Here is a 27,491-nt window from a genome sequence, read left to right as displayed (position 1 = left end):
ACAAGTGATCTCCTTCTCATTCAATTGCCTCACTTCAAACTTGCAAGATGGAGAGAGCAAATGTGAAATGAAATCTATTTGTAGCCTCCTTATTAGGGTTGTTTTAGGGTTAGGAGGAAAAAAGCAATAAAAAACTGTATTTGGAGTTGGCTTTGGGCGCACATTTCCTCTTTATGCCTGCGGGTTCTAAATACTTTGCGTAGGGTGTGCCTAGGTCTAGGTTGGGTAGCCTTGGGTCTGCGTGCGGCCCACACAAGATTCATGCTTGGACCTGAGGGGACTCATGGGTCCATGTTGGCTCGACATTGCATGAACTAGGAGGTCCATGTGCGGACCCTATTCAGAGCACACAAACCTAGCTGCAAACCTGTATTGGGTTTGCACCCAAACTCGGTTCGAGGGACTAGGGTTCGAACTTGGTAACGTAGTAATATAATAAGGATTGTTTTACCTAACTAGCAACAATTTGCAATTTTGTAGTTATAATACGGTGCAAGAAAATTTTGGTTGAACCAATTTACAAATGTATATATTTCTATTCATTTGAAATAATGTGAAATGGTGCAACTTGGAATGGTGAAAGAAAATGGGTGTCGATGAAATTATTGTGTTGATAAGCATAAATGTTGCTTCAGGAGAAAATCATATTCATACTACAAAAGAAAGCATGAAAAGGTGATAACTAGACTATTGGAATGCAAGAGGTTTATAGGAATACCCACTAAAAGTGTTGCTTCATATGCTGTTAGCTTCTTTTGAGGGCTTGACCCATATTGGCATATTTGTTGGTAACAATGTATGCTTAGTGCAGATCTAGGTTTACCTATGTCATATCACTTTGAAAGGTGATTGACTCTGAAGAAGATCTCCAGTGAAAGCTATGATTTGGAATGATTAGAAAGTACTATGTATTTAGAGAGCCATGTTTGTAACCACATTAGACAAGATGTGTTTTTTTGTGTGACCTGATCTGATAAGTTGATTCAATGCTAGAATGTGCTATAAAGGAAACTCAGACAGTGGTGGGTGTGTAAGATGAGAATCTATAGTGTTGGAATCATGGGAATTGAACTCAAGTGTGGATTTCATTTCATTACAAATATCAACTACCGTTATGCATAGCATTGAGTTGAGATGCTAGAAGAGACTACAAATCAGACTTTCACATACATATAGAAGGACTTACATTAGGAAGGATGTTGAGCATTTGCTCTAGATTGGTGGGATAAGTATCCTCTCTTGAGTGCTATGTTTTACTTTTTTAGTTTGTCTCTTATTAATATCCGTATATTTATTAAAGTCATTTTCCTTCTGATGCTCTTGATCTTTTCTATCCATATATATAACATAATGATAGATATCTATTATTCACTATCGCTTGAGGTGGTATCCAAGGGACTTAACATATTGTTTAATATCACTTGAGGTGGTATATAAGGAACTTAACATAATGGCATATATCTAATGTTCCATATCACAGAAAGTGGTATCTATAGAACATAAAAGATATCTAATGTTTAATATCACGTCAGGTGATATTCGAAGAACATGCCATAATAATAGATATAAAATGTTCAATACCATAAAATGTGATATCCGAGGAACATACTATAATGATAGATATCTAATGTTCAAGATCAAATGAGGTGATATCTGAAGAACATATCATAATGATAGATATCCAAAGAATATGTCAGTGTGATATCGAATGATCAATATCACTTAAGGTGATGTTCGAGAACATAATATTCAATATCACATGAGGTGTTATCCGAGAACATAAAAACCATTGTGATGTTGTTAAGTTTGAAGGATTTGCTGCAAATGTAATGGCATTGCCTTGTAATCAGTAGATGTTTTCTATATGCAACATCCTCTCATTTATATTGAGCATGGATAAATGAATAGACATGTCTATTCAATAAACAAATAATTAATAATAAAAACTTAATTATATTAAATAATTATATATATATATATATATATATATATATATATATATATATATATATATATATATATATATATATATATATATATATATATCAAATAATAAGCTTATATCTCATATAATATTAGATCTCATGAATAACCATAAAGTTATTCGACAGAAGCTACCAAACTTTAACACTCCCTCTTAGCAAGGGAGGATAAACACAAGATGAATTTTACACCATTAGTAATATCTGAAAAGTTTTCCACCATTAATATTGCATACGATATCAAGAGTATTGATCTCTAGAATATCAACATATGATATTCATCAATTACTCAAACTTACGGTAAGATATCACATTTGATATCAAGAGTCTTGATCTCCCAAAATATCAACATCCAATATTCATCAAGTACTCAAAAACAAGGTTTGATATCACATTTGATATCAAGAGTATTGGTCTCCTAGAATATCGACATCTGATATTCACCAAGTATTCAAAATCATTTAGATATCACATTTCATATCAAGAGTATTGGCCTTCCAGAATATTAATGATATTCACCACTCACTGAAAACGTTTAGATATAACATTTGATATCAAGAGTATTGGCCTCTTAGAATATCAATGATATTCACCACTTACTCAAAACATTTTTAGATACCACATTTGATAGCAAGAGTATTGGCCTCCCAGAATATCAATGATATTCACCAAGTACTCTAAGAGTAATGGCCTCCCAGAATGTTGAGATACAAGACATTCACCATTTACTCAATTTATTTTATCTCATAATACAAGTTATTGTAAGATCATCACCTTACAACAACTTCTCCAAATACAAGTGATTATCATTTGGAAGTCGTCACTTCCTCATGATGCACACAGGGGATAGACCCATACATAGTCATAGTCCTCATAACTGTGACAACTTATTGAACATTTGAGAAACCAGCTCAACGTGGTTTACTCCCTCTCAATCAATAAGATCATGTTCACTGAAGGTTAACCAAATAGCATCCTTAGTCTTCTCCCTCTCTTTCAAGATTTTCTCAAATGAAATGTTATTTTCTCTCTAAATTTCAATCTCCCTTTTCCTTCAATAACATTCTCAAAGGAAAAGATCAAGGCACATAGCTCTTATATATAAAAATACAAATAAGAGAGATTACAAATTAATTATTAAATAAAATACTCAAGGAAAATAAATAATTATCAACATCCTTAATTGTCCTCGTCATTATTGATGTGGTATAAAATTTTAATTCTTTCGCCTTTGTATAATGATATTATATTGATCTCATAAAATATCAATCGTATATTAAATAAACATTATTTATCTATAACCTATACATTACCATATGTATTTGAATGATAATATCACTTTAAATAAAATACCACATATATATCAACTATAATATCTCATACTATATTTATTAAACATAAAAGAATATGAAATGATTACTACCATTAATGTATACCTTATTACTTTCCCGTTCATATGTTGTCTTTTTCAAATTCTCCTTCCATGGTCGTGAAAGATAATCGGATACATTTATATATGCCTCCTTATGTGATGCATTTTCCACCTTATTTGTATGCATTTAATCCTCCATGTTCAAGGTGGTTTATTTTATTCGATCATCTTGAACGGACCAAAGAACTTCTCCACATTAATCGGCGCTTGAAATTCACTTTATTTACTCCCTAACATCAGTGTATTTAATCGATTATATCTCCCAACAATCTCATTACAAACTTTAAAGGTGACTCTTCAACTCATGGTCAAATCCCCAAAAGTCTTTACTCTGTCAATGTGAAATCTTCAAACCATTTCGCGTTCTTTAATCCGCAATGATAAATCGATCCATCTTCTAACTTGTGTGCTAGTGTCTAAATTTGACTCATTGTGTAAATACCCCATCACAATTTGCGGGGTCATACTAATATCGTGTCGAAGGTTGTATTCGCCAAGCCATATTGCCACTATAATGGGGAGATGCCTATCATTCAAGTGTCACATACCACCGGAGTACAGCTTTGAAGGACAATCTTTGCAGGTAGAGTCATAAGTGTTAAGAGGGTCCCATTTCACCAGCTTCCAGACCAACTAGTTCAAAGTCGAAGGATGTGCCAACCATGAGTTTTTCTCAAGGTTGCATGGGTACGTGGGTACGGGAACGGGAACGGGTATGGGAGCGGGTACGGGTACGCATATTTTTCAAAATAGGGGACGGGGGTAGTGTAAGCCTAATTTTTTCTATATAATTAATATTTTATAGAAAATATAAAAATCAAAATATCTGTCATGAGTCATGACATTGAGCATTCAAAACAAGAAATTTGAAAATATAAGCTATAAGTCAAATATATATATGCTATTGCTGAATGTTTAAAGTATTTTTCATAATTGGGGACGGAGGTACTTGGGTATGTCAAACTTACTTAAAATTTACACTTTTATATTTATAAAAAATCTGATTTTATGAGTCATGACAATGGTTTTTCAAAACAAGAACAGTAATAAAGTTTGCAAATGTAATGGACTGTTTTCAGTTTCAGATTTGCTATATGTTTGAAATAATAATACATGATAAATGCTTAGATGCATAACAAAGAAGGCAGACTTTAAACATGAACAAGAAGATCCTAAACCATATGACAATGACATATTGCAAATGATAAACTTTTAACTTGAACAGTGATAAAGTTTATTGTTAGTGAGTATCAAAGTTTCAAACTGATTTGGTATTGAATTAAGTTTGATAAACAACAAGCTAATACAAAAACAAAAAACCAAAAAAAAAAAATCAGAATCTTAATCAAGGTCCTTAGCTATGATGCTCTCCACCGAGTACCCAGTACGTGGGATACGTGTACCCGGTACTTGGGTACGTGGGTACGAGTACCAGGGGTGTGGGTACGAGTACCCATGCAACCTTGGTTTTTCTTTGTCATTTTCAAAATGGTTAAAGCGATTGTTTGCATGTGACACAGACGAATATCTGACACTCACATTCTTGCCGTCGCATAATGGTGAGCAGCTCACATGGCCTCTACTATTTCTGCTTCCACTACCGCTCATGTTGGAATGGCTCCTTCTTACACATAATGATTATATAGCAAAGGATAATTTGACTTTTTCGTTTCTCTTAAATTAATGAGTTTTGACCTGTCAAGATTTTTTCACACCGATTCCTTGGAGCATATGGTCGCATATCCCAAATGCGAAGAGAAACAGTCGATGGAATTTGTCAAGAGATATGATCCGAATGCTCAACTGCATACTTGCAATTGTTTCTGTGTGGCCTTGCATGATCTATGGTGTCGTTTGAAAACTTGAAACCCGTGAACATAGCGAAAGCTTTCTAGCTGCCATAACATATAAATATGGACCATGTACTTGCGGATTCATCTTTGCCATATCCTCATGTGGCCAAATTTTAGCAGGCATTGGTAGAGGATAAATGTGATTTTCCTTGCCACCGAGATTAGGATTGAAGAGATCTGACACCATTAAAATTCTGCGCTTCTCAGATGCTTCTACCATTTGTGAAACTTCAAATGTTCCCAAAGAAAGCCTGCTCTGATACCATGTTAAGTTTGAAGGATCTGCTGCAAATGTAATGGCATTGCCTTCTAATCAGTATATGTTTTCCATATTCAACATCCTCTCATTTATATTGAGCATGGATAAATGAATAGACATGTCTATTCAATAAACAGATAATTAATAATAAAAACTTAATTATATTATATATATATATATCAAATAATAAGCTTATATCTCATATAATATTATATCTCATGAATAACCATAAAGTTATTCCACAGCAGCTACCAAACATTAACAGATGTTTATGGTGAATCATAATGATGCAGCCATTATGATTCGACCTAATACGAAAGCCTCCCTAACTAAGAGGGAGTGTTGATGATTAGCTTCAAGAGGCTTACATAACTGATTCACAATGACGTCCCAGTTGCGACATTAATTAATTCATAAATAAATGTATTATAATATAATAATTATATTTATTGTTATAATAAAATTATTTATTGAATTATATAATTATATTATAATAGTATTGTGATATAATTAGCACCGCCAATGTACAAAAAGGAAGACCAAATCTTCCTCTTGAGGATGATGAATAATATACATTAAAAATCTGGCAATAATCAGAATTTCAACAGGATGGCTTCTTTACCCAACATCATGTTGGAAGGCACTCAACTTGTTTTTGTTTTTGGTCATATGAGGTAAGTTCTGCAGAAAGCAGTTGGCTGATTAGAAGTCCCTACAGGGAGGGTCACAATTGAAGGCTCATGTCGCATAGCATTCTAAAGAGGAAGTCCGCCTTCTATGTATTTATGGCTAAATGACCTACAAATAATGTCTAGTCTTTTGTAGGGTAGTTAGTAGAATGACCATAAAGGGAGGGTATTAAAATAGTATTTTAATATTGATATAATGGTCATCTTAGTTGTTATTTGGAAACTTCCTTTTATGCTTTTTGTCTTTAGGTACTGGTAGGAAGTTTCCTTTCTATCTTCAGTGTTTCTATTCTTGATTGTTTTTGTTATGGAAAGATTGTCTTGTATTCTCTTTTTAAGGAACCTTCATCTCCTTAGTCAATATCAAACCACTGATTATCACTTCACGTTTGAGAGGTTTACATGGATGTAATCAGCAATGCTCAAACAGAATGCAGTACCTGCAACTGTTCTCAGGCTTTCCTAATTAAACTCCAACTCCTCTGTGACTCATAGGCTGAAGCAAATATAAGCTTAACTCCATCAATATGCTGGAAAAACCTTAAGGAAAGCTGTTAACACTTAACAATGATCTCTATTGAAGGTTTTAATTAATAATAGTTGGATAGAAATATTGACATGAAGTTCAATTGTCATTTTTAACAAAAATGTTATGTTTTGAACCACTTTTGCTTCTTAGGTTCCTGCAGGCTCCATCTTTGGGTCTTTTCTGTGATGACTTTGACTGGGGCTGAACCTGTCTGACACATGAATTTTGTAGTGACTAGTTTGGCTAAGATATGACTTGTTTGACATCTATGAATTTCAGAAGTAACAAGTTCAAGTAACAAATACCATATCCGCAATAATTTTTTTTATAAAAATTATCTTAATACAAGTACAAATACACAGATTGAATCATTCTTAATCTGAAAACCTCAACAAGAAATATAATATCATCCACATATGTTTCCATAATGATGCTAATACAAATCGAGTTCAGTACAATAATGTAATACATCATCTTTTCTAAACACCTATGTCTAACATAGGAATCCTAAATGCTGTTTCAAAAGTACTACAACAGTCATCGTTGGTTATTTGCTAAACAATCTTGAAGCACCTGGAAAAACATACAACGCAACACAACACAACAAGGGGCTCAGTACACACTGATTAAAAAAAACAGCTTAATCCACCTGCATACATGTTAGAATAAACATATATAAACCATAATGCAGATATCTGAACCACTTTAACATAGTGCAGTTTCAAATTAATATGCAAGAAGTAAACATTTACTTAACAATGCAAAATTAAACTCGCACTAAGAATAACCCGTAAATGAATCATATATATACTGAGGTGTCATCGTTATGGCACTAAGATTCTGCATCCGTGTATGGTATGCCCATAGTCAACTCGTAACGGTAATTTCTATTATACTTATCATAGACAAAATAGAAATATGCCTTTTTCTCCGTACTCAACCATACAAGTTTAAGTCATAGGTAAGGCCAAATATATTTTATATGAAATTAACCCCCCCCAAATTATTTTAAGGTTATCACTGATTTAATCAACTGAATTAGAATAAATCGATATTCAGCCACCTCGATATACGTTCATTATAGTTATCCTTATAATACACATCAAGCAGATATTCTAAGAATGCACAATTACGAATAACAAATCAGTTATTACATTCTTCATCTTTTGATAAACAAACTCATCTTTTAGTGTCACATTCAAAAGTAAACTTAGATTATTTTAACAACAGAAATAAGTACTATAATATTACGCTCTCGTAACTATAACTAAACTATTACACCGGTTTAATGATAATTACCAGTCGTAACACTATACTACTTACTCCTGTTGTCAAAGTAAACTAAATTTATCCTTTGAAAAGACCAAAAAAAAACAATAAAATAATGTTCGTTATGATATTCTAGTTTAAATTGGCTAACTTATATCATAAAGCTGCCTTTCGCAAAACAACTATCCATTTCATTTATGGACTGAAATACATCTAGATAAATTAAAAAGAATTCTGTTTCAACATAACATTCCAAACAATCCATGTTTACTATAAAGATACTTCACAACAAAATCAAATATAATTAAATCCATATACAGCCAAATGATCCTTTACCATGTTATGGTATATCCAAAATACGATTCACAAAAGTGCAATTTAACTTTCAGCATGCCTTAAACCAAAAGCCATTAAGCTATATAATCCTTATACAATAAAATACATACCATCTGTTCACATGACGACCATACAGATATTGATAATACAACATCCAAGACAAATCAATTTCTACAACCATAAAAAGAAGTTTATGCTGTTGCAACTAAACTTATACTTTAAATTCAAGTTCCCAAATAACTGTTTGACGAATTGCCATGTCAGATATTAACCGACAGCAAGATCTAAATTTCAAATTATCAAATGAATACTTTGTAACAATAATACGATTTCGAACCACATTGCATTTCCATGATAATGACAGTCGATAGCTTTACTATGCTATTAAGCATTATACAACTCTAAAATCATTTCAATTTTTTTTTTTTTTTTATCGTACCTGTTCTATAATCTTGAAGGTCAAACTCGAGTTTTATCCCTCCAAACCCATACAACTGAATAAACAATGACAGTACCTTAAACAACATACAGGTGACTCTATGTTACGGCTTAAACCTTAGATCCTTGCAATAGTATGAAATTGTAAACACATAATGCCTACTGATTTAACTCAATGATACCACATAAAAGCTCAAACAATTCACACTAACATATTCTTATAAAAACTCTTTTTACATACAACCGAGCTCAAACAAACACCATTATTTTGAAAAATGGTCTCCTATGCCGTTAATCCTAATGCCATTACCATCAAAAGTCACATACAGTTCACTATGTTTTTCCTCATCTTTTCAAACAACGGTTCCAATTAGCTAATTCGTAAAACAGAGTAACTGTGCCCTCCAACAGTCGTGAGACTGCAACCTAATACGTACACATGATTGTGGCAGAACCACACATTCGAATAACTCGAGATATGGGTTCTATCTAAACTCGGCCCTGACAAAGCCATAATACCAAAACCACATACAGCTAACTGTCTCAAAATGAGGCCCCGACAGGGTTTAACACGAACAGAACAGTATAGCTAGGGCAAAGCCTGAATATAAAACTCATCACTATACCCAATACGGTATTCCCATACTCCACATCCAAAGGTGGGTATCTACAGGGCATTGCACACAGTGCCTTGCTCTGTACATATCCATCTTTGAATATAGATTCACATTATAAGAGCAAATAACCATTGCAAAATGCTAATCTACAACATAATAAAATTACAAACAGAAAGAGAGTAGGATAAGGAATTGCCCCTACGTGAGTAATGAAGATGGAAAACACTTTTGCAATAAAGCTCGAAGCCAAAGCCCAAAACCCAAGTCCAAACCGCACTTCCACAAGACAGAGATTGAAGAACTTGCTCGCAACAGAGGAAACAATTTCTAGCAACAAAACCCGAACCATGAATCAAATGAACTGACTGTCAGCAACTTCTCAAATCTCTGTCTCATAAACACAAAATCTCTTTCCACAAGACCCTCCATAATGCCGATTTTCCAGCATCAAGGGCTACAGATGCTTAAAGATCAAAGCAATGCGGCCATATTTCTGGCCCTATCTCAAAAGATAACCCACTCAAACAACGAAAAGATCAACAAAACCCATTAAACCATAATATCTCATTAATACGCAACTGCCAGATTCATTGCACTGAAGTTCACCACAGCACCGTGGAAATGGCAGTTCCATTTCCACCGCCATAAGTTTGGCAACGATAAAATGCAGATATCCCATTAAAAGATATGCTTCAAAAGCAAAGCAAAACCCCTTAGGGTTTTTTATTAATAAAACCTCCTTTCATAACCAATAAAACAATATGAGATGCCATAAATCCATTCATGAAAGGTATAGCCACGGGTTTTAAGCCCATTCCAAATAAATACAACACATTATCATAATGAAGCTATTGGTATTTAAAAAAAAAAAACCCTAATCACATAACCAGAAGAATATATATATATATATATATATAAACAAGAGAACCTTTTAATACTTATCATCATTTAACACAACTGTAACATAATCATCTTAACAAAATATAATTCTTTTAATTTATTTGAATCAGATCGAACTATTTTATAACAATATGCCTAAGCAAGAAAAACTCTTTCTGCATATCATAGATTTGATATTGGCAATTGAATAACCTAGCAATGTTTGCAAATTAAACACACCATAACAATCTGAAGTAAAATTTCTAACATAATTCCTAACAGAATTATAAAAAATGTTTACACAACAATATTGTAAAAACAGTGAACTTAAACATAGAAATCTGAGATAGCAATATGTTCTGAAATAACACATGTCCCAAGACATTAACACCAAGTTCAACAGATAAAAAGAACGTATCATCAGAAAGATACTATAACCACAAATCTTGATAAGCAGTAAATTCCAAGAAAAGGTCAGGCATGACATCCTCCCCCACTAGGTTTCGACTTTCGCCTGGAAGTCAGCAAACAAATGCGGATGAGCAGTTCTCATCATTTTAGTGTCCTCCCAAGTAGCAGATGTTTCATCATTGGGGTCCCATAGGACCTTTACCTGCCTTATTTCTCTTCCTCTTAAACTCATAGTTCTGCTTTGCATGATCTGCACTGGTTCCAGCATGATTTGACAATCCAAAATCTGCAATTTTTCCAATCCAGCACGTGAGCAATATCAGGAATATACTTACGCAAAACAGAAACATGAAATACATTATGAATGTGTGAAAGACTCGGTGGCAAGGCAAGTTTGTAGGCAATAGGTCCAATCTGTTCCAGAATTTCAAACGGACCTACAAATCATGGTGCCAACTTGGACCCCTTTCCATAACGAATTGGACTTTTACGCGGCCTTATCCGGAGAAACACTTTATCACCAACCAAGAACTGACGGTCAATCCTATGCTTATCAACATATTTCTTTTGTCGGTCCTGAGCAGTAATAAGGTGTTCTCGGATCCTCTTCACTTGTTGTTCCAAATCTTGCAACATATCAGGTCCTAAAAGAATCCTGTCATCCAAATTGTCCCAACTGAGAGGTGTCCTACAAGGTCTACCATACAATGCTTGGAATGGTGCCATACCGATGGAACTGTGATATCCATTATTATACGCGAATTCTACCAAATGTAGATACTCCTCCCACTTATTCTGTTTGTCCATTATGTACATCCTAAGCATGTCTTCCAGAATCTGGTTGACACTTTCAGTTTGTCCGTCTGTTTCTGGGTGATAAGCTGAACTGAAATTCAGCTGAGTACCTAATTCTCACTGCATAGATTTCCAAAGAGACGAAGTAAACACTGGATCCCTATCAGAAATAATCTTTTTAGGAATTCCGTGTAACTTAACTATCTGTTCCATATATATTTTGGCAACCGATGCTGCATTATAGGATGATCTAACCGGAACAAAATGAGCAACTTTTGAAAATCGGTCCACTACCACCATAATAGCATCATGTCTACGAGCTGTAATAGGCAATCCAGTAATAAAATCTATCGAAATGGTGTCCCATTTCCATTCTGGAATACTATGTGGCTGCAATAGTCCCGCAGGGTGATGATGTTCAGCTTTAACTCGCTGACACTCCAAACATCGAGCCACAAAATTTGCTATGTCTCTTTTCATTCCAGGCCAATAATAATGCTGCTTAAGGTCAGAAAGCATTTTCTTGACACCGGGATGAGCTGAATATGGTGCTTTGTGAGCTTCCAACATAACTAGATTTCTCAAATCCCCCAACTCGGGAACGTACACACTCCCTCTATACAGCAGCAAACCATCAGGTTTCACTGAATACCCCTCAAAACGCCCTACTAAGATGTTGTCGCTGTCAATAACAGCCTTAACATCCTGAAAATAAAGATCTGCAGAAAGATTTTGAAGAATCTTATCCCTAAGATCCACTGTTAAGATCAAAGAAGATAATTCATGCCGCCTTCTGCTAAGTGCATCAGCAACCACGTTCTCCTTTCCTAGCACATACTTAACCTCAAAATCGTGTTTACACAGGAACTCCATCCATCTTCGCTGCCTAGCGTTGAGGTCTGGTTGTGTGAAAAGATATTGAAGACTTCGATGATCAAAATGTAACTCAAAACGTTGACCCAGAAGAAAATGCCGCCACTTAGTCAAAGCATGCATAATCACAGCAAGTTCGAGATCATGAGTAGGGTAATTCACCTCATGACTCTTTAATTTTCTAGATTCATAAGCAATAACAGGTCCATCCTGCAACAACACTGCCCCTATGCCATCCAAAGATGCATCAGTGCAAACCATGAACTCCTTGGAAGAATCTGGAACTGCCAAAATTGGTGCACTGGTCAAACATTCCTTAAGTTTCTGAAATGCTACCTCGCACTCTTCTGTCCACACAAATTTCTTCCCTTTTTTCTGAAGGGATGTAATAGGATGCGCTATACCGGAGAAGTTTGACACAAATCTACGGTAATAGCTTGCTAAACCCATGAAACTTCGAACCTCGGACACATTTGTAGGTGCTGGCCAATAAACAATAGCCCAAATCTTGGATGGATCTACAGAAATTCCATCACCTGAAATGATATGTCCTAAGTAGAAAATCTCCAATCTGAACAATTCACACTTCTCACGATTGGCATACAGTCTGTTCCTACGAAGACATCCCAAAACTTGCCGTAAATGCTGCTCATGCTCCTCAACAGAGTTAGAATACACCAAAATGTCATCCAAAAATACCACTACGAACTTGTCAAGGTAAGTTCTAAACACACCATTCATAAGGCTCATGAAGACAGAAGGTGCATTTGTTAACCCAAAAGGTACCACTGTGAATTCGTAGTGCCCATACCTGGTGCAAAAAGCTGTTTTATAAATATCAGCTTCATGGATTCTAAGTTGATGATATCCGGACTTCAGATCAATCTTTGAAAAGATTCGGGCACCCTTGACCTGGTCAAACAAGTCATCAATTCTAGGCAAAGGATACCTGTTCTTAATTGTGACCTTGTTTAACTGTCTATAATCAACACAAAGTCTTAAGGAGCCGTCTTTCTTCTTGACAAAGATCACTGGAGCACCCCAAGGCGGAACACTGGGACGAATTAAACCCTTCTCCAACAGCTCCAACTGAAACTTGAGTTCAACCAGCTCTTGAGCTGTCATTCTGTAAGGAGTCTTGGAAATTGGTTCCGTTCCTGGCACTAAATCGATTCGAAAATCAATTTCTCTCCTCGGAGGTATTCCAGGAATCTCTTCAACAAAAACATTTGAATAACTCTGCAAGACTGGATGATCGAGAGAAGAACCTTTATCCATGGAATCAATTAAGTCGTTTACCGATATGGAAAACAAACTACAGCCTTTTCGAGCACACTTTGCTAGTTGCTTGGCAGAAATTGTCCGCAAAGAGATGGGTCTCTTGATTCCCACAATAACTCTAGCTAATCCAAGATCATCTACACAACTGATTGACTTATCCTTGCAATCCAAAACGGCTTGATGTTGTTCTAACCAATCCATACCCAAAACTATATCACACGATCCTAAAGGTATAACCCTAAGGTTTGCTGAAGTAATGAAAGTTTTCATATGGATCTTACAGTCAGGAACAACAATATCAACGTTCACCTTGGATCCTGACGCTAACTCCACATGCCATCTGTCCCTTGCCCTTACCAGAGGAATACCACTATTTGCAACTAAAGCAGAAGAAATAAATGAATCTGTAGCTCCAGAGTCAAATAAAATAGATACTTTCTTACCTAGAGTATTACCCTGAGCTTCAATAACCGTGTTCTGATGTTCGGCCTGCTTCTGATCCAGGGTTGCAAAGATACGGTGGTTTTTGGCAGAATCACCAACTGTCGCTTCAGACCTAGCTGGCTTAGGTCCTACCTTTGGCTTGTCCCAGTTAGGACATTGAGACTGATAATGACCCAACTGACCACAATGAAAGCACTCAACAGGTTTCCTGAATCCCATATTCTGACCAGACGGATTAGGAAATGGCTTATTACTCTGCACACGGACAATTTCAGATCAAAGTAGGCCAGAGTCTGTCTCCCCAGTCTTCCTTTATTCAGACTGGACTTTACAAGAGTCACATAAGGTTCATGGAGAGTAAATATCAATTGTAAAATACGTAATATATGAGTCCTTTGATATCTATAGGCTGGAAGTCTGTCTTTTTCCAGCAACAGCTATAAGTTAAAAAGCATGCACTATTGTGGCTCATAAAAGTGAAATCTCTCTTCAAACATTTGCACTGTAAATTTATTTTGCTTTCTTTTGATATGCAAAGTTTCTACGTAATCCTTGGCATTTCATCACAATTTCGTTTTGTATTTTACTTTGCTTCATTCTGGTTCTCTTGAGCTTTTTTTTTTGTATCTATATGCCTATGCCTTTTTGACTTTAAGGCTTGTACACGTTTCTAAGGATTTTTTAATATATCTTTACTTTTATATGGTTTTATGTTTTATCAAAAAAAATTGATTTCTATAGACAAGAATGTGAAGCTCCCATGACGTGCATTCTTTCTTTTTTTAGCTTTTGGAGATGGGATGACAACTTGGAATAATGAGATTTTTAATTTAATTCAGCTGGTTAACACATTTTCAAATATGTATCACAATTTCTGAGGAGGAGACGCATTTTTTGTGACACGTCCATGTCATTTAGTCTTTCACCACCATAAGCTGCCATTAACACCATCAGCAAGAAGACACCACCATTGGGATACCGATTGATATTTTAGTTTGAGAGAACAGCTTGGGATGATAACATGAAAGCATGAAACAATAACATTAGCATTTGTAATTTAGCTAGCTGTTAAACAAATTGTAAGATGTAAATCTCTGAGCACGATGCAGTTGTCCTTTTGACAAGCTTGATAAGATTTAAATGTATTTCTTGAATTGATTACACATGTTTGGTTCTAGAAAATAATAATATTGACATTTCTCTAACTGATTACATAAAAGCCTTTTTTCCATCCAATAGCATGAAATGTGTTGATGTTATGGGCAGTGAAGGTGACTATTATTATTTTACCCAATCAACCTCATGTTGTGTTGCAATATAAGGTTGAGAGACTCATTTTGTTGGACTTTGTAGATTGCTGTTCGGAATGTGCATGTACGACGTGGGCTTCTCATGCTTGTTCCAGAAGTAGTTGATGTTCTTGGTGGGTTTGTGGAGCATCTGGAAGCAGCTCGTGAACGGCTTGTCCAAGAAGTGAACAAGCCACCACGAGGAAGACGGTCAGTATTTCTTGTGACTTACCACATTGTGTAACTCTGTTTTAGGAGTTTTTTGGGGAAAATATAATTGATTGAAGGTGATCTTGAATTTCTAATGAGTCGTCTTTGCTGGAATCTATGATCACTATCTTCAAATAGCTAATTACACTCTAAGAACTATTCCCTTAGGCAATGTTTTTGCCAAAGTCTATTTGCAGAGTCTATCCTAACACAAATGGTGTATTTTATTTGTAACTGTAGACTTGAAGACAAACACTAAAGAGACATCCCACAATGGAAAAAATGCATTTTAAAGGGCCTACAGCTATTTAAAACTTTATAGTATACTAACATAGAGTTATGAATGTTAAACATTGATATGAAGTCATATTGTATTCATGTAAAATTGTGAAGTTCTGCTATAATGCTTACTACTTTAGGATTATAGTCTTAATTTTTGAATAACAGGGCAACATTGGAATAACATGGTGTATGGTACCAAAACAGTGAATGAAAATGAAGAACCGGGCAGCAAAGCAGTCAGGAAGCAAAGCACAGCCCAAGAATAGAGTAACGAGAATTTAGGGCAGATCTAACAATGCTGTTGCAGCATCTTTCTAGTAGCACTGTTCAACAGAAAAAGATAAAAGAGGAAATTCTTACGCTTTATTCACCCAGACCCCAAATGTTGAATTGCCAAAAAATCCTAACAGAAAATCCAGAACAAAAAACCATGAACAGTAGATTTCAAGAAAATTATGGCCGGGGGAAACTAGAAAACCCTCAAAATTTAATATTAAATGCCAAGATAGGTTTATTTGGCAAATAGAAATTATTTTATTAGTGTTTTGGAATATATTTGTGTGTTTACACAGGTGATTATTTTGGATGAATCTTAATGAATCTTTTTGGTTTGCCTAGCAAATTTGACTGTATCCGAATTTCTTTGATAGAAAGCAATGGACTGTAATGGCCACTGTGGGCATGAAGCTGCCAATTTTGATTCACTTTACAGAATTCTGACTTCAATGTTTTGGAATTGGATTCTTTCTGACATTTTTTTTTTGGGTTTGAAGTTTTTGCTCTTTTGGCTTCGGTGTTTTCTTGCAATTCTCTGTGTTTCTGACAACGATTGGAATTTAGTGGAAATGACATTAACTAATTCTGTAAATTACAACTAAATATACACTCAACACTGAAACTCCTGAATTTTTTATTCTTGAATTCTGAAAATCTTCTTACAGAAAACCCTAATACACAAGACTAGTAAGTCAGATTTTTTCCTATTAAAAAATGCTTTTGCAGAACATGCCAGGCACTCTGCCTCTTTAAGACTGCAATCATGATCAAATTTGATGCTAGAGATTTGTGATGCTCAGATTTGACTGATTTTTCAGTTATTTTCTGTTTAGAAAGCCTCACATCTCAATTGTTTGTAGATACTCCTTTTTAGTCACTATAATGCTGGTCTTTCCTCAAAGGAGATTCCTGGGAACGCATGAAAGAAGGTAGTCTATTAGTAGATATGCCAATAGAAAGGAACAAGCTAGTCTCGAAGAATTAATGATGATTGCATTGGACGAAGCTGAATGAAAAAATCATTAAAGAAGAATGAAGAGCTAAGTATGAGCGTTTGTAATGTCAAGATACAAAATCCTCCATGTATTTGTGTTTAAATATGTGGAAATTTTCACAAAATGTAGTCTTGAGATGTAATTGGTGGGTGTTGGTAAACAAACTTGTCCTTCAAGATAATTTTGAAAATGACTCAATATGCCCAGAATGAAGGACAAGTAAAACTAACGACTGGAGAAATTGCTTGTTGAATAAGAGTTTTTCCTTTGAATTTTGGGGATAAAACTCCCTCTTATGATGTAATTTGGGTTTTTGAGGCAATGTTTTAACCAGAAAGCACAAAAGGAAAACTAACATCTTTGCATAACCATGATATAGATGCAATTATGAATTCGGAAATAAGGAGAACAGATGTAATGACTCAAAGATCATCCATTCAGCACCCACAAAGGATGATTAGGAAATAAACAACAATCTCTTTTAAATGTTATGAACATCTAAGACTCAAAGATCATATGATCAACACACGCATGGTCTGATATAACAGGCAAAAACATCAAGGAGTGATTGCAAAAAATTGAAGGAAAATGACAGTCAAAAGAAGGTACAAATGAGCACACAGATCCATACAATATCCTATATTTTCTTGACGAAAATCAGAGAATTCAATGGCTCTCCTCCCCTGTACAAGAAAACATGTCTAAAGAAGATCACTGCTGTCTGTTCTCTATCTTCAGATTTGAATAATTATGCCCTCTTTTGACTGATTCACACTCATTCCTCAAAGGACAAGGGGGATCAGAAAATCTGGACCCTTTACAATGTCCTTTTGATCTCATCTTAAAGGATTTTTTTCTTCTCTTTCAGTTATATGTAACTGCTTTCTTTTGTTTCTAATAAAAGAATAAATCTTTTAAAATTTCCATTACTGTTTCCTTCGCTGAAAACTAGTTCAATTCCTTCAGAAACTATTTAGTTTTACATAACTGCCTTATGAAATATGATTACAAAATATATCCTATAGCTCTCCTCCGTGAATATAATGTTTAAAAGAATTTAAACATTATAATCAATTTGTATCCCTTGAGGCTAAAGTTGGAAGTACCATAAGCTTTCCCAGTTAACATCATTTGGTCACAGGTCTGGAATGCATGACTAGCAAAGCATCTTACATCAACAATTGCATCTTCAGTTAGTCCTTTAAGATGGGTGAATAGTCCATTCCACCACTGAGTGATTGCAGAGCTTCTACAATATTAAACTTAATGAGCTCTACCATTTGATGTATTGATGACAATGGGTAACATTTTGTCACTAGTATTCTCTTGTCCCATGACGAATGCTAGAAGTGAAATGGAACGCTATATTACCATGTGAAAAAAGTAATGAGGACTCTGATCTTTGCGACCATGTGTATAGCATTGCCCACGCTAGGCTATGCTTCAAATTGTTGCTGCAGTATCACACGTTGAGAACACTTTGTCATCAAGCCAATGCACGTAGAGTGAACCCATTTTATCATTGAAGAATTCTACTCCTAATTGACTAGAAATTAAAGCAAGACAAACTTTCCAGCACTTGTCTTCCACAAACACAACAATGGGTCACGACAGAAGAGATTGAGACAGTAAATCAATGCCGATTACTTGATTAACTTGATCTATCTTACTTATGATGTTTAGTCTGAAATCTGGAAATTCATCTTTTAGAAGTGTAAGAAAAACGGCAAGTAGTTTTTAAGTCATTGCCTCCTTCCCCAAAATAGGCGCCATACCATGATATATGACTAAACCCCTTTCTTCACCAGTAGCTGGCTTTTCCAATTGAATGAGTAGACAGACAGATGCTGAATCTAAAGAGTAGATAGCAGGAGTTTGTGAGGGTGCTGCCCCATATTCCATTTGATTGGGTAAGAACTGGAAGTAGAATTCCTCAGACAACTTTCCTCTTTTCTCTCTGTGACACAAGCATATTGTACCACAAAATGGCTCAACAATTTCAACTTGAAAGGTCAATGCCAGAACTTTGACTGTTGTCTTGAGTCCACTACTACATAACGTTGGTGCAACTTCTGGTGTGCTTTGTCCAAATATCATGGATATCTTGTTCTCCTAATAAAAAATGGTTCGTAATTAGGTAAAGGAGAGACACCAAAATGCTTTTCAGATGTCCTTGTAAATGTGTTTCCTAATGAACTTGTGTTTGATGAATATCTCCCTAATGTGCTAGGATCCTCATCATTAATAGCATCTTCATTTCTCCCTTGTCTTATATTAGAGTCCAAATGGCTTTCACCTTGAGTGCTTGTTGGCCTGTTTAGTCATTCTCATAACCACTTTGAGGTCAATGATGTTTGTGGAACTTTTTCAAAATGCTCATACATTCCTTTATTCCATCAAGCATGGGAAATTTATAGATATTTCTGAAACTATATGAACACTTCGGATAGTCTTGGAACGTGCATTTCAACAACCAAACAAGATCAACTATTTGCACTGTTTCTTCAGTTCTCCTTCCATTGTGTTGAGCATATCAAGCAATCCTTGATTAGATGAAATTTGATTTGACCTGTAATACTTATTTTCATGTGTTCTATACATTGTACAAATGCAAATAAAATTGGGAGCATACATGCATTAGCATTGCATTTTCACCATTGGATATGTAGCTCGTGCCTCAAGTCTTGGTTTATGATTTATTTAGTTATCCCGGTTTGCCCCTAGATCCTGCCAAACCAGCCTGGGTACAAACTGGTCCCAGGCTTGGTGCAGTTCACATGCTGGTCTGGGCAAGGCTTGAAATCCAAAGACCCAGTTTGAATTGGCAGGCTGGAAAAGAGAACCTGAGCAAACATGGCATAAATTTTAACAATCTGGCTCCTGCGGACGTCAATAGAGTGGTGTTTTTCTGGCAAATTTTGTAAATTTTTGACATCCTTGACCCTAAAAGGTGGAAATGAAAGGCTTTTGTTGGCTTTTAATTCTCATTTTTAATCCATTAGTTGGACTTGAAACAATGATACTTGAACTTACTGTTATGATATAATTTTAATGTTTCGAATCTTTGACGTTGAACTTGAAATATATGATGGTATGATCACGAGTTGAACTTGAAATATATGATGGTATGATCACAATTCATGATGCTACGAGTACAAGTTGTAAAGTTTATAGTGTTTTTGTTGTTTAAATCTTATGTTTTTATGATACTATGTGACATACTAATATTAACTCATGCTTCTAGGCTTCAGAAATATATGTATATATATAGTTTGTACATGTTATATGAATGAATCGAAATCCCTTTCCAAAATTTTTCTGTACTGGTGAACCAGTTCTTTGAAGTGGAACTTAGAACCAAACTCAAACTGGTAACTTAGTTTATTTATTAAAGTTTCCCAACCTTTGTGACATCAAGATTGATGAAGAATATTGTTAGAGACCCTCAGCTTGCACGCCATCCCTAGTAGGTATAAATTGCCTTCTCAGATACACTTATTACATTACCATGTTGGCCATATGCACATCACTGATGATTTTCAATGATATGTATAAGCCTTTCATCTAAGAAATCTCCTATGAGCATGCTGTATATTGTTGATAGTGTGTTAAAAGTATCATTAGCTCCAACTGCTAGCTGGTTAGCTAAGCTGAGAGAAAAATTGTCATGGTACATAGTCTTTTCAATACACCATTGATCATCAAGACAATCAAATAGCATGTAGTGGTCTCTGGTAAGCATATGATCAACTAAATCATTAAGATGTTGAATGTGATACTTTGTGCAGATGTTGATAAATCAACTCGTGCATTCCTATATTTTTAATAAAGGGGGTTTGTATGTAATATCCCCCCAATAATGTATAGTCAGAATATAAATAAATATAAACACTTCGTGAATCTATAAAAATCATAAGAGAACATTTATAAGAAATTGATTAAAGACTTATTAATTATAAGTTAATTAGTTATATTATGTAATCTAATATAACTAACATCAAACTTTTTTTAGAACAATCATTATAATATAATAATGAAAGGACCCAATTAATACCTAAGTAAATTAAGGGTCACGTCCCCATCCACGTAGAGGCATTAGCAAGTGCGGGCTCGTGCATATTAAAAAGGGAGGAGGAGAAAGATATCGATGAAAAATATCTAAGGCAAACAACCAGATATCGAAGGCATTCAACTTGTTTAAGGAGCATCCAGGTCGTATACAAATCATTGCATATATGACAACACTATCACCTCTGAAGCGGACATAACCAGAACAAAAAGACAACTCATACCAGTGGATGGGAATAATAACCAGTTGGGCAAAATCACTACCACCAAGCGAGACAACACAATCGAACAGAAGACTTATCTCCACCCTCCTACAGTGAATAGTCAACAAGGCAAATTAGAGGATGGAAATGCCATTGAAATAAAAAAAAACTATCGAACCATCAATGTGAGAAAAGGATATATTTGAAAAAGACAAGGAAACGTAGTGGAAGCCAACCTAGCCCTATTGTTTGGAATTAAAAATAACACATTTGCAAATAAGACAAGGAAGTCAACGATTGTGGACGTTTAGAATCCTTGGTGAGACTCCTATCTTCAATCTCCAAGTGTAATCATGGCTAGCTATCCACTTCTGCAAGTTATGCTGATTTCTCCTTAGTCTTTCCTAGTCAGATTCACCATAGGCTTGCCTAGGGAAAGACTTTAAAAATGGCTTCTTTGCATTTGAGGGCCCAAGCTTCTCCACATTGAAGGTACATGGAGTCTACTCACTATTCCCAAGAGGCCGTACAGTTTGGATGGTGGGAAAGTGAGTTAGAACTCCGTCTTTGCCAATTGCCTGGACAAAACCAGCAATAGTGCAAGAACAAAACTATTTACAAAAGTGAAGTAAATGAATACAAAATTCCTATCTAATGCCACACAAAATTACGAAAACATCTAAACTAATCACACCAAGTGTCACTGTAGCAAGTTCAATCCTTTAACTAGCCAATGTTATGAAAATGTGCAAAATTTGCCCAAAAACCACTTAAAAACTCCAATGTTCAGAACTTCTATTCATACAATGGGTCTCCAACCCTGTATTTTGGTTAGGGCATGCCTTTTATAGGGTGGTTGTTTTCCCCTTAGGGCTCTTTTCCATCGAGTTGTAACTTTTTGACAATGTTGCTCAAGCAACTTTTCAAAGTTGCACAATGGAACTTTTACATCATTTTTGGGAACTTTTTTCCCAACTTAGCCAAATGAACTCCAATGCTTTCCAAACTTAACCACAAACCTCAACTAAAGTAAAAACATCATGCTAACCCATCTTAAACCCTACTAACCTCATGATGATGTCATCATCATGCTTATGCAATCAAGGACTTTTACATCTTGCTGATCCACAGTTGCACTTACAAGTGTCCTTGGACCCTTCCATACACACCCTATTGTACTTCTACTAGGGTGCACATGACCTTATGTAAAACACAATCAAAATGCCCTAAAGGCACACACACACAAAACAAAACTTGGATTGATCAAGCAATCCTTGGGTGCTCCTGCACCAATCAACTTGCTCCTCTGCAATCCACAATTGATCTCTTTGAAACTATGACACTACCAACTCTATATCGCTACTAGTTGTATAAGATAAAGTAACAGGATTGTTTCCAAAGAGGAAAACCCAACATGAGAATCAACCTCCCAGCTAGATGATACTCGAGGTAGTGGTGTCGTGAACTGTCACACATCTCACAGCTAAATCCACCTCTACATCACAATTGCAATAAAAAATCTGCCCTGCATCACATGTCAATGGACCAAACATTTCGAGAATATGATACAACAAGAAGCTTTCTACTATCCTCCACCGGCTCACTCATCTCATTTGTAGCTATTGTAGTCATGTCACAGATGGATGTAGCTGCATCCTCATCACATCTGTAGTAATCCAAACCATATAGCAACAACAATAGCCTCTAATCAGACTTAACCTATGGTTAGAAATGGTGGTCATAGTTGTACCTCAACACTTCTTACTCTGCTGCAATATGATGGAACAACAATATAATAGCATAAATGATTAAGAGCCTCAAAATTTTGCTGTATGTTTTCTCAAATATATTCAATTGAACATTCATTGACCCAAGTTATATTCCATATAATTGTTCAACAACAATATTCAATAAATGCATGTACGGGATTGAACTTAGGAATTCAACATTTTACATAAACAAATATAAACCAAGTAACAAGGCACTTGGTGTTGCAGTGTAGAGTCTTCCTCGTCACGCAGCCCATATCATTAGATAGAGTTTGTGACAGACAACTTGGTTTAGACTTCTGAGGTCTGTCTTAACGTTTTAATGCTCTTGATTGGATTGGTGTTACACAGACTTGCTGCTCCTGTGGTGCTACCCGCAAGTCTGCCTGTGGTTTCCTCAGTGCGAAGTTGATCTCTTATGCCCTCTTGTTTTGTGGTAAGGACATGCAACATTGACACTCCAAGACCTCACGGTAGGAGTCAACCTGTCTACTATTGCAATATCACCTCACAGCTTTCTGATAGCATAAATGGTCACTCACAATCACTTGTCGGATTGACTCGGATACACCTAGTTAAGCCTGTCAAATCTCTGCCTAAAAGCATTTGTGGAATGACTTACTTCTAAATGCCGTCCACACTATGATGAAACACTGAGTAGAGCTCTATGTCTGGTTATGAATGAAGCCTTTGATGAGTTGCTGGGGCTACATCCAGCTTCTCCACTATCTCAAGGGGTTTTGTCCTTAAGATATCCAATCACATTTAAGCAACCCTTTGTATTTTGATCAATATCATATTTTCATTGTGACAATCCCAAAGAAGCTCATTGCTTTTATAACCTCAATGTGAGGGGAAGTACAAAATACTAGGCAATGTGGGATAAAAGCCATTTTTGTCTTCTAGTCACTTAAGTTACTTTTGTTATAAAATGACTTTAAGTCATAAAGTAACTTTATAAATCCACTTTAGAAAATAAAGTGACTTAACTATAGAAAAGCTCCTCCACTTAAATATTTCCCCAACAAAACAAATGAACTCCTGTGACTGGTTGATATCCTCAAGATTAATGCTGTTAGCCTATCCAGATGGAAAGGTAGACCAACAAGGCGCCAGTATGGCCTAGCGTGGATAAGGGGACATTATAGATCTCCCTTCCCGGGATTGCTTGCCCTAAAGCAATCTCAATGCAGGATGTTGCAAGATTGATTCGGCCTCTCAAGTGGCATCTTCATATGGAAAATCTTTCCAGCGAACTAAATGCTCCTTGATGGATCTATTACGCAGCTTCCTCTCCTTGATCTCAATTACCTCGGCTAGAGCCAGAACCAGTTTCCCTTCTTCTTTTAGTGGGGGTAACCCAACGAAACGTACTACGTGCTGACCAATTACCATCTTGAGGCAAGACACGTGAAAAACATTATGGATTCTACTGTCATTTGTCAAGTCTAGCTCATAAGCAACCTCTCCAACCCTCCTGGTAATGTGATGGGGACCATAAAATCTAGGCTGAAGCTTCTTGGATCCACTCTTCTTCAAGGAGCTCTACCTATAAGGTTGGAGACAAAGGCAAACAATGACACGTAACTCAAAACTCCACTCTGTTCGGTGGCGATCAACATACATCTTCCGCTGATTCTAAGCCTGTAGGATATTCTCCCAAAGAGATCTGAGAATGGCCTGTTGATCCCGTATTGAATTTCCAGCTAGCAATGCTCTACTGTCTTGTAAGGTTAGATCTACGAACGATAGAGGTTCGCTGCCATAGAGAGCTCAGAATGGTGTCATCCAAATGGATACGTGATAGGAGTTGTAGCAATACTCCCCTAAATATAACCGTTCAACCCAAGCTCTCTATTGCACCGCTACATAGTTCTGGAGATAACCCTTGACCCATTTATTTACTATCTTAGTTTGCTCGTCCATTTGTGGGTGGTAACTCGTATTGGGTGTTAATTCCGTACCTTCCATTCTGAATAATTCCTGCCAAAAAGTTTTGAGAAATTTGCTATCCATTGTCGCTCACAATGGTCTGAGGTAGACCATGTAGACAAAAAAACAACTCGACTATATGAGAGGTCGACCAGTCAGCCGCTATAGCATAGAAATGAGCAAATCTAGTCAAATTGTCCACAACCACAAAAATGAAATCTTTGCCTGCATTCTCAACAATCCTGTAATGAAGTCCATGGAGATACTCTCCCATTTTTGTGCTGGAATAGGTAGAGGCTGTAATAATCCGGCTGGGATCTCGTGCTCCGACTTGTTTTGCTGACAAGTCTAGCATTCTCTAACATGCTGAAGGACATCATCTTTGAGGCCCTTCCATAAAAACCTTTCTCTGACCTGCCTATAGGTTTTGAAGAAACCTTAGTGTCCAACTGATGGTGCATCATGAAGAGTATCCAAGACAGACTTTTCCGTAGAACTAAAGCAAGCCAGAGAGATTCGAATGCACCTTGCGAAGGCCCCATCCATATTCTATGTGATAGATTGCTGTTAGTTGAGGTGCGTGCAGTGAAACGACCACCGGGAGATCATGTACAGAGAAAAGGTCTTCTGGTTGACTCCCATGAAGAGTATTCATAATTTTGACTTTGAGCTTAGACTCTGGCACGAAGTAGATCCTATCCTTATAAATAATCAAATCATCGATTACCTTGTACATGTTGCCTTGGAGCTGCCCATCCATTATCTGACAAACTTGAGTATTCTTGGAATACTCAACCGGTAACTAGGACTTCCAATTGCCGATATCTCTAAAATGGCACAACACTCTACTACTAAAGGTCTCTTGGAAAGCGCATCAACAACTATATTGTCCTTACCCTTGACATACTCGATGTCAAAATCATAGGCCTAAATCTTGCTTACCCACTTTTGCTATCTTTCATTAAGATCCTTCTGTATTAAGAAATATCGCACGCTATTGTGGTTCGTCTTAATTCTGAATTTGCCACCCACCAAGTATTGCCTAAACTTGGTTAAAGCGTGCATAATGGCTAGCATTTCCTTGTCATAGGTGGAGTACAATCTCTCACTGTCCTTGAGCTTTCGACTCTCATAACCTATTAGATGTCTATCCTGCATCAGAACTGTGCCAATTTTGTTCCCTGAAGCGTCACACTCTAAAACAAAAGTGCGAGAGAACTTGGGAAGTGCCAAAACTGAGCATGTTCTCATTACCTTCTTGAGCTTATCGAAGACTACTTCTTCATCATCCGTCCACTTGAATGCCCCTCTCTGTGTGAGATCGATGAGGGGAGTTGCTGTTTGAGAGAAGCCTCTAGCAAACTTCCTATAATAAGAACAAAGACTAAAAAAGCCTCTCAAATCTGATACATTTCTCGAAGGTGGCCAAACTAGGATTGCTTGTATCTTTTCCTGGTGTACCTTAACCCTCTTTGCACCAATCACGTGTCCGAGGTAAAGAATCTTAGTCAATCTGATCCTGCACTTCGATTCCTTCGCAAACAATGAATGCTCCTCCATAATGCGAATTACCTCATCCAGGTGTTGCAAATGCCCCTCCCAAGTCCTGCTAAAAACTAGGATATCATCAAAGGACACCAACATGCTCTTGCACAATTGCGTTTTAAAAATGTGGTTCATACATGACTGAAATGTGGCTGGCGCATTAGTGAACCCAAGTGGCATAACCAAAAACTCATGGTGTCCGTAGTGGCATTTGAAAGTTGTCTTATGCAGGTCCTTGCAAACATGTATTTGATGGTATCCAGATCGAAGATCTATCTTCGAGAAATAGACTTCCCCATCTAGTTCATCTAATAACTCATCAATGTGAGGAATAGGGTACTTATTCTTAATGGTCCTCTTGTTGAGAGCATGGTAATAAATACACGTATCCAAAAACTCATGGTGTCTGTAGTGGCATTTGAAAGTTGTCTTATGCAGGTCCTCCTCGCAAGCATGTATTTGATGGTATCCAAATCGAAGATCTATCTTCGAGAAATAGACTTCCCCATCTAGTTCATCTAATAACTCATCAATGTGAGGAATAGGGTACTTATTCTTAATGGTCCTCTTTGAGAAATAGACTTCCCCATCTAGTTCATCTAATAAATACACGTGCAAAGAGTACCATTCTTATTTACTGAAACTACCGAAAAAGCAAAAGTGCTATAGCTGGGTTTGATATGTCCCATGTCTAAGTGTTCCTTGATCATCCTTTCTATTGTTTCTTTATAGTGCCTGGGGTGATGATAACGAGTGCTAATGATGGGTTTGGCACCCTCCTCTAACTCAATGATATGCCCAAACCCTCTGTCTGGGGGAATACTCGGGGGTATGT

At 36.3% G+C, this 27,491-nt stretch overlaps 1 protein-coding gene across 2 annotated transcripts in view; it reads left to right on the top strand.

The window, feature by feature from the left end:
• RMI1 (recQ-mediated instability protein (DUF1767)) overlaps window positions 1-27,491 on the top strand; it is a 314,057-nt gene that overhangs the window by 65,222 nt on the left and 221,344 nt on the right. For both annotated transcript variants that reach the window (XM_089807777.1, XM_089807778.1), the window contains exon 3: window positions 15,441-15,586. In XM_089807777.1, coding sequence (XP_089663903.1) covers window positions 15,441-15,586 — 146 coding nt within the window. The remainder of the gene's footprint in view (window positions 1-15,440; window positions 15,587-27,491) is intronic.

Source organism: Cupressus sempervirens, chromosome 10 (genome assembly GCF_028749045.1).
Source record: "Cupressus sempervirens isolate cs-2001-9-10 chromosome 10, ASM2874904v1, whole genome shotgun sequence".
NCBI lineage: Eukaryota > Viridiplantae > Streptophyta > Pinopsida > Cupressales > Cupressaceae > Cupressus > Cupressus sempervirens.
This window is presented reverse-complemented; position numbering and strand designations above follow the sequence as displayed.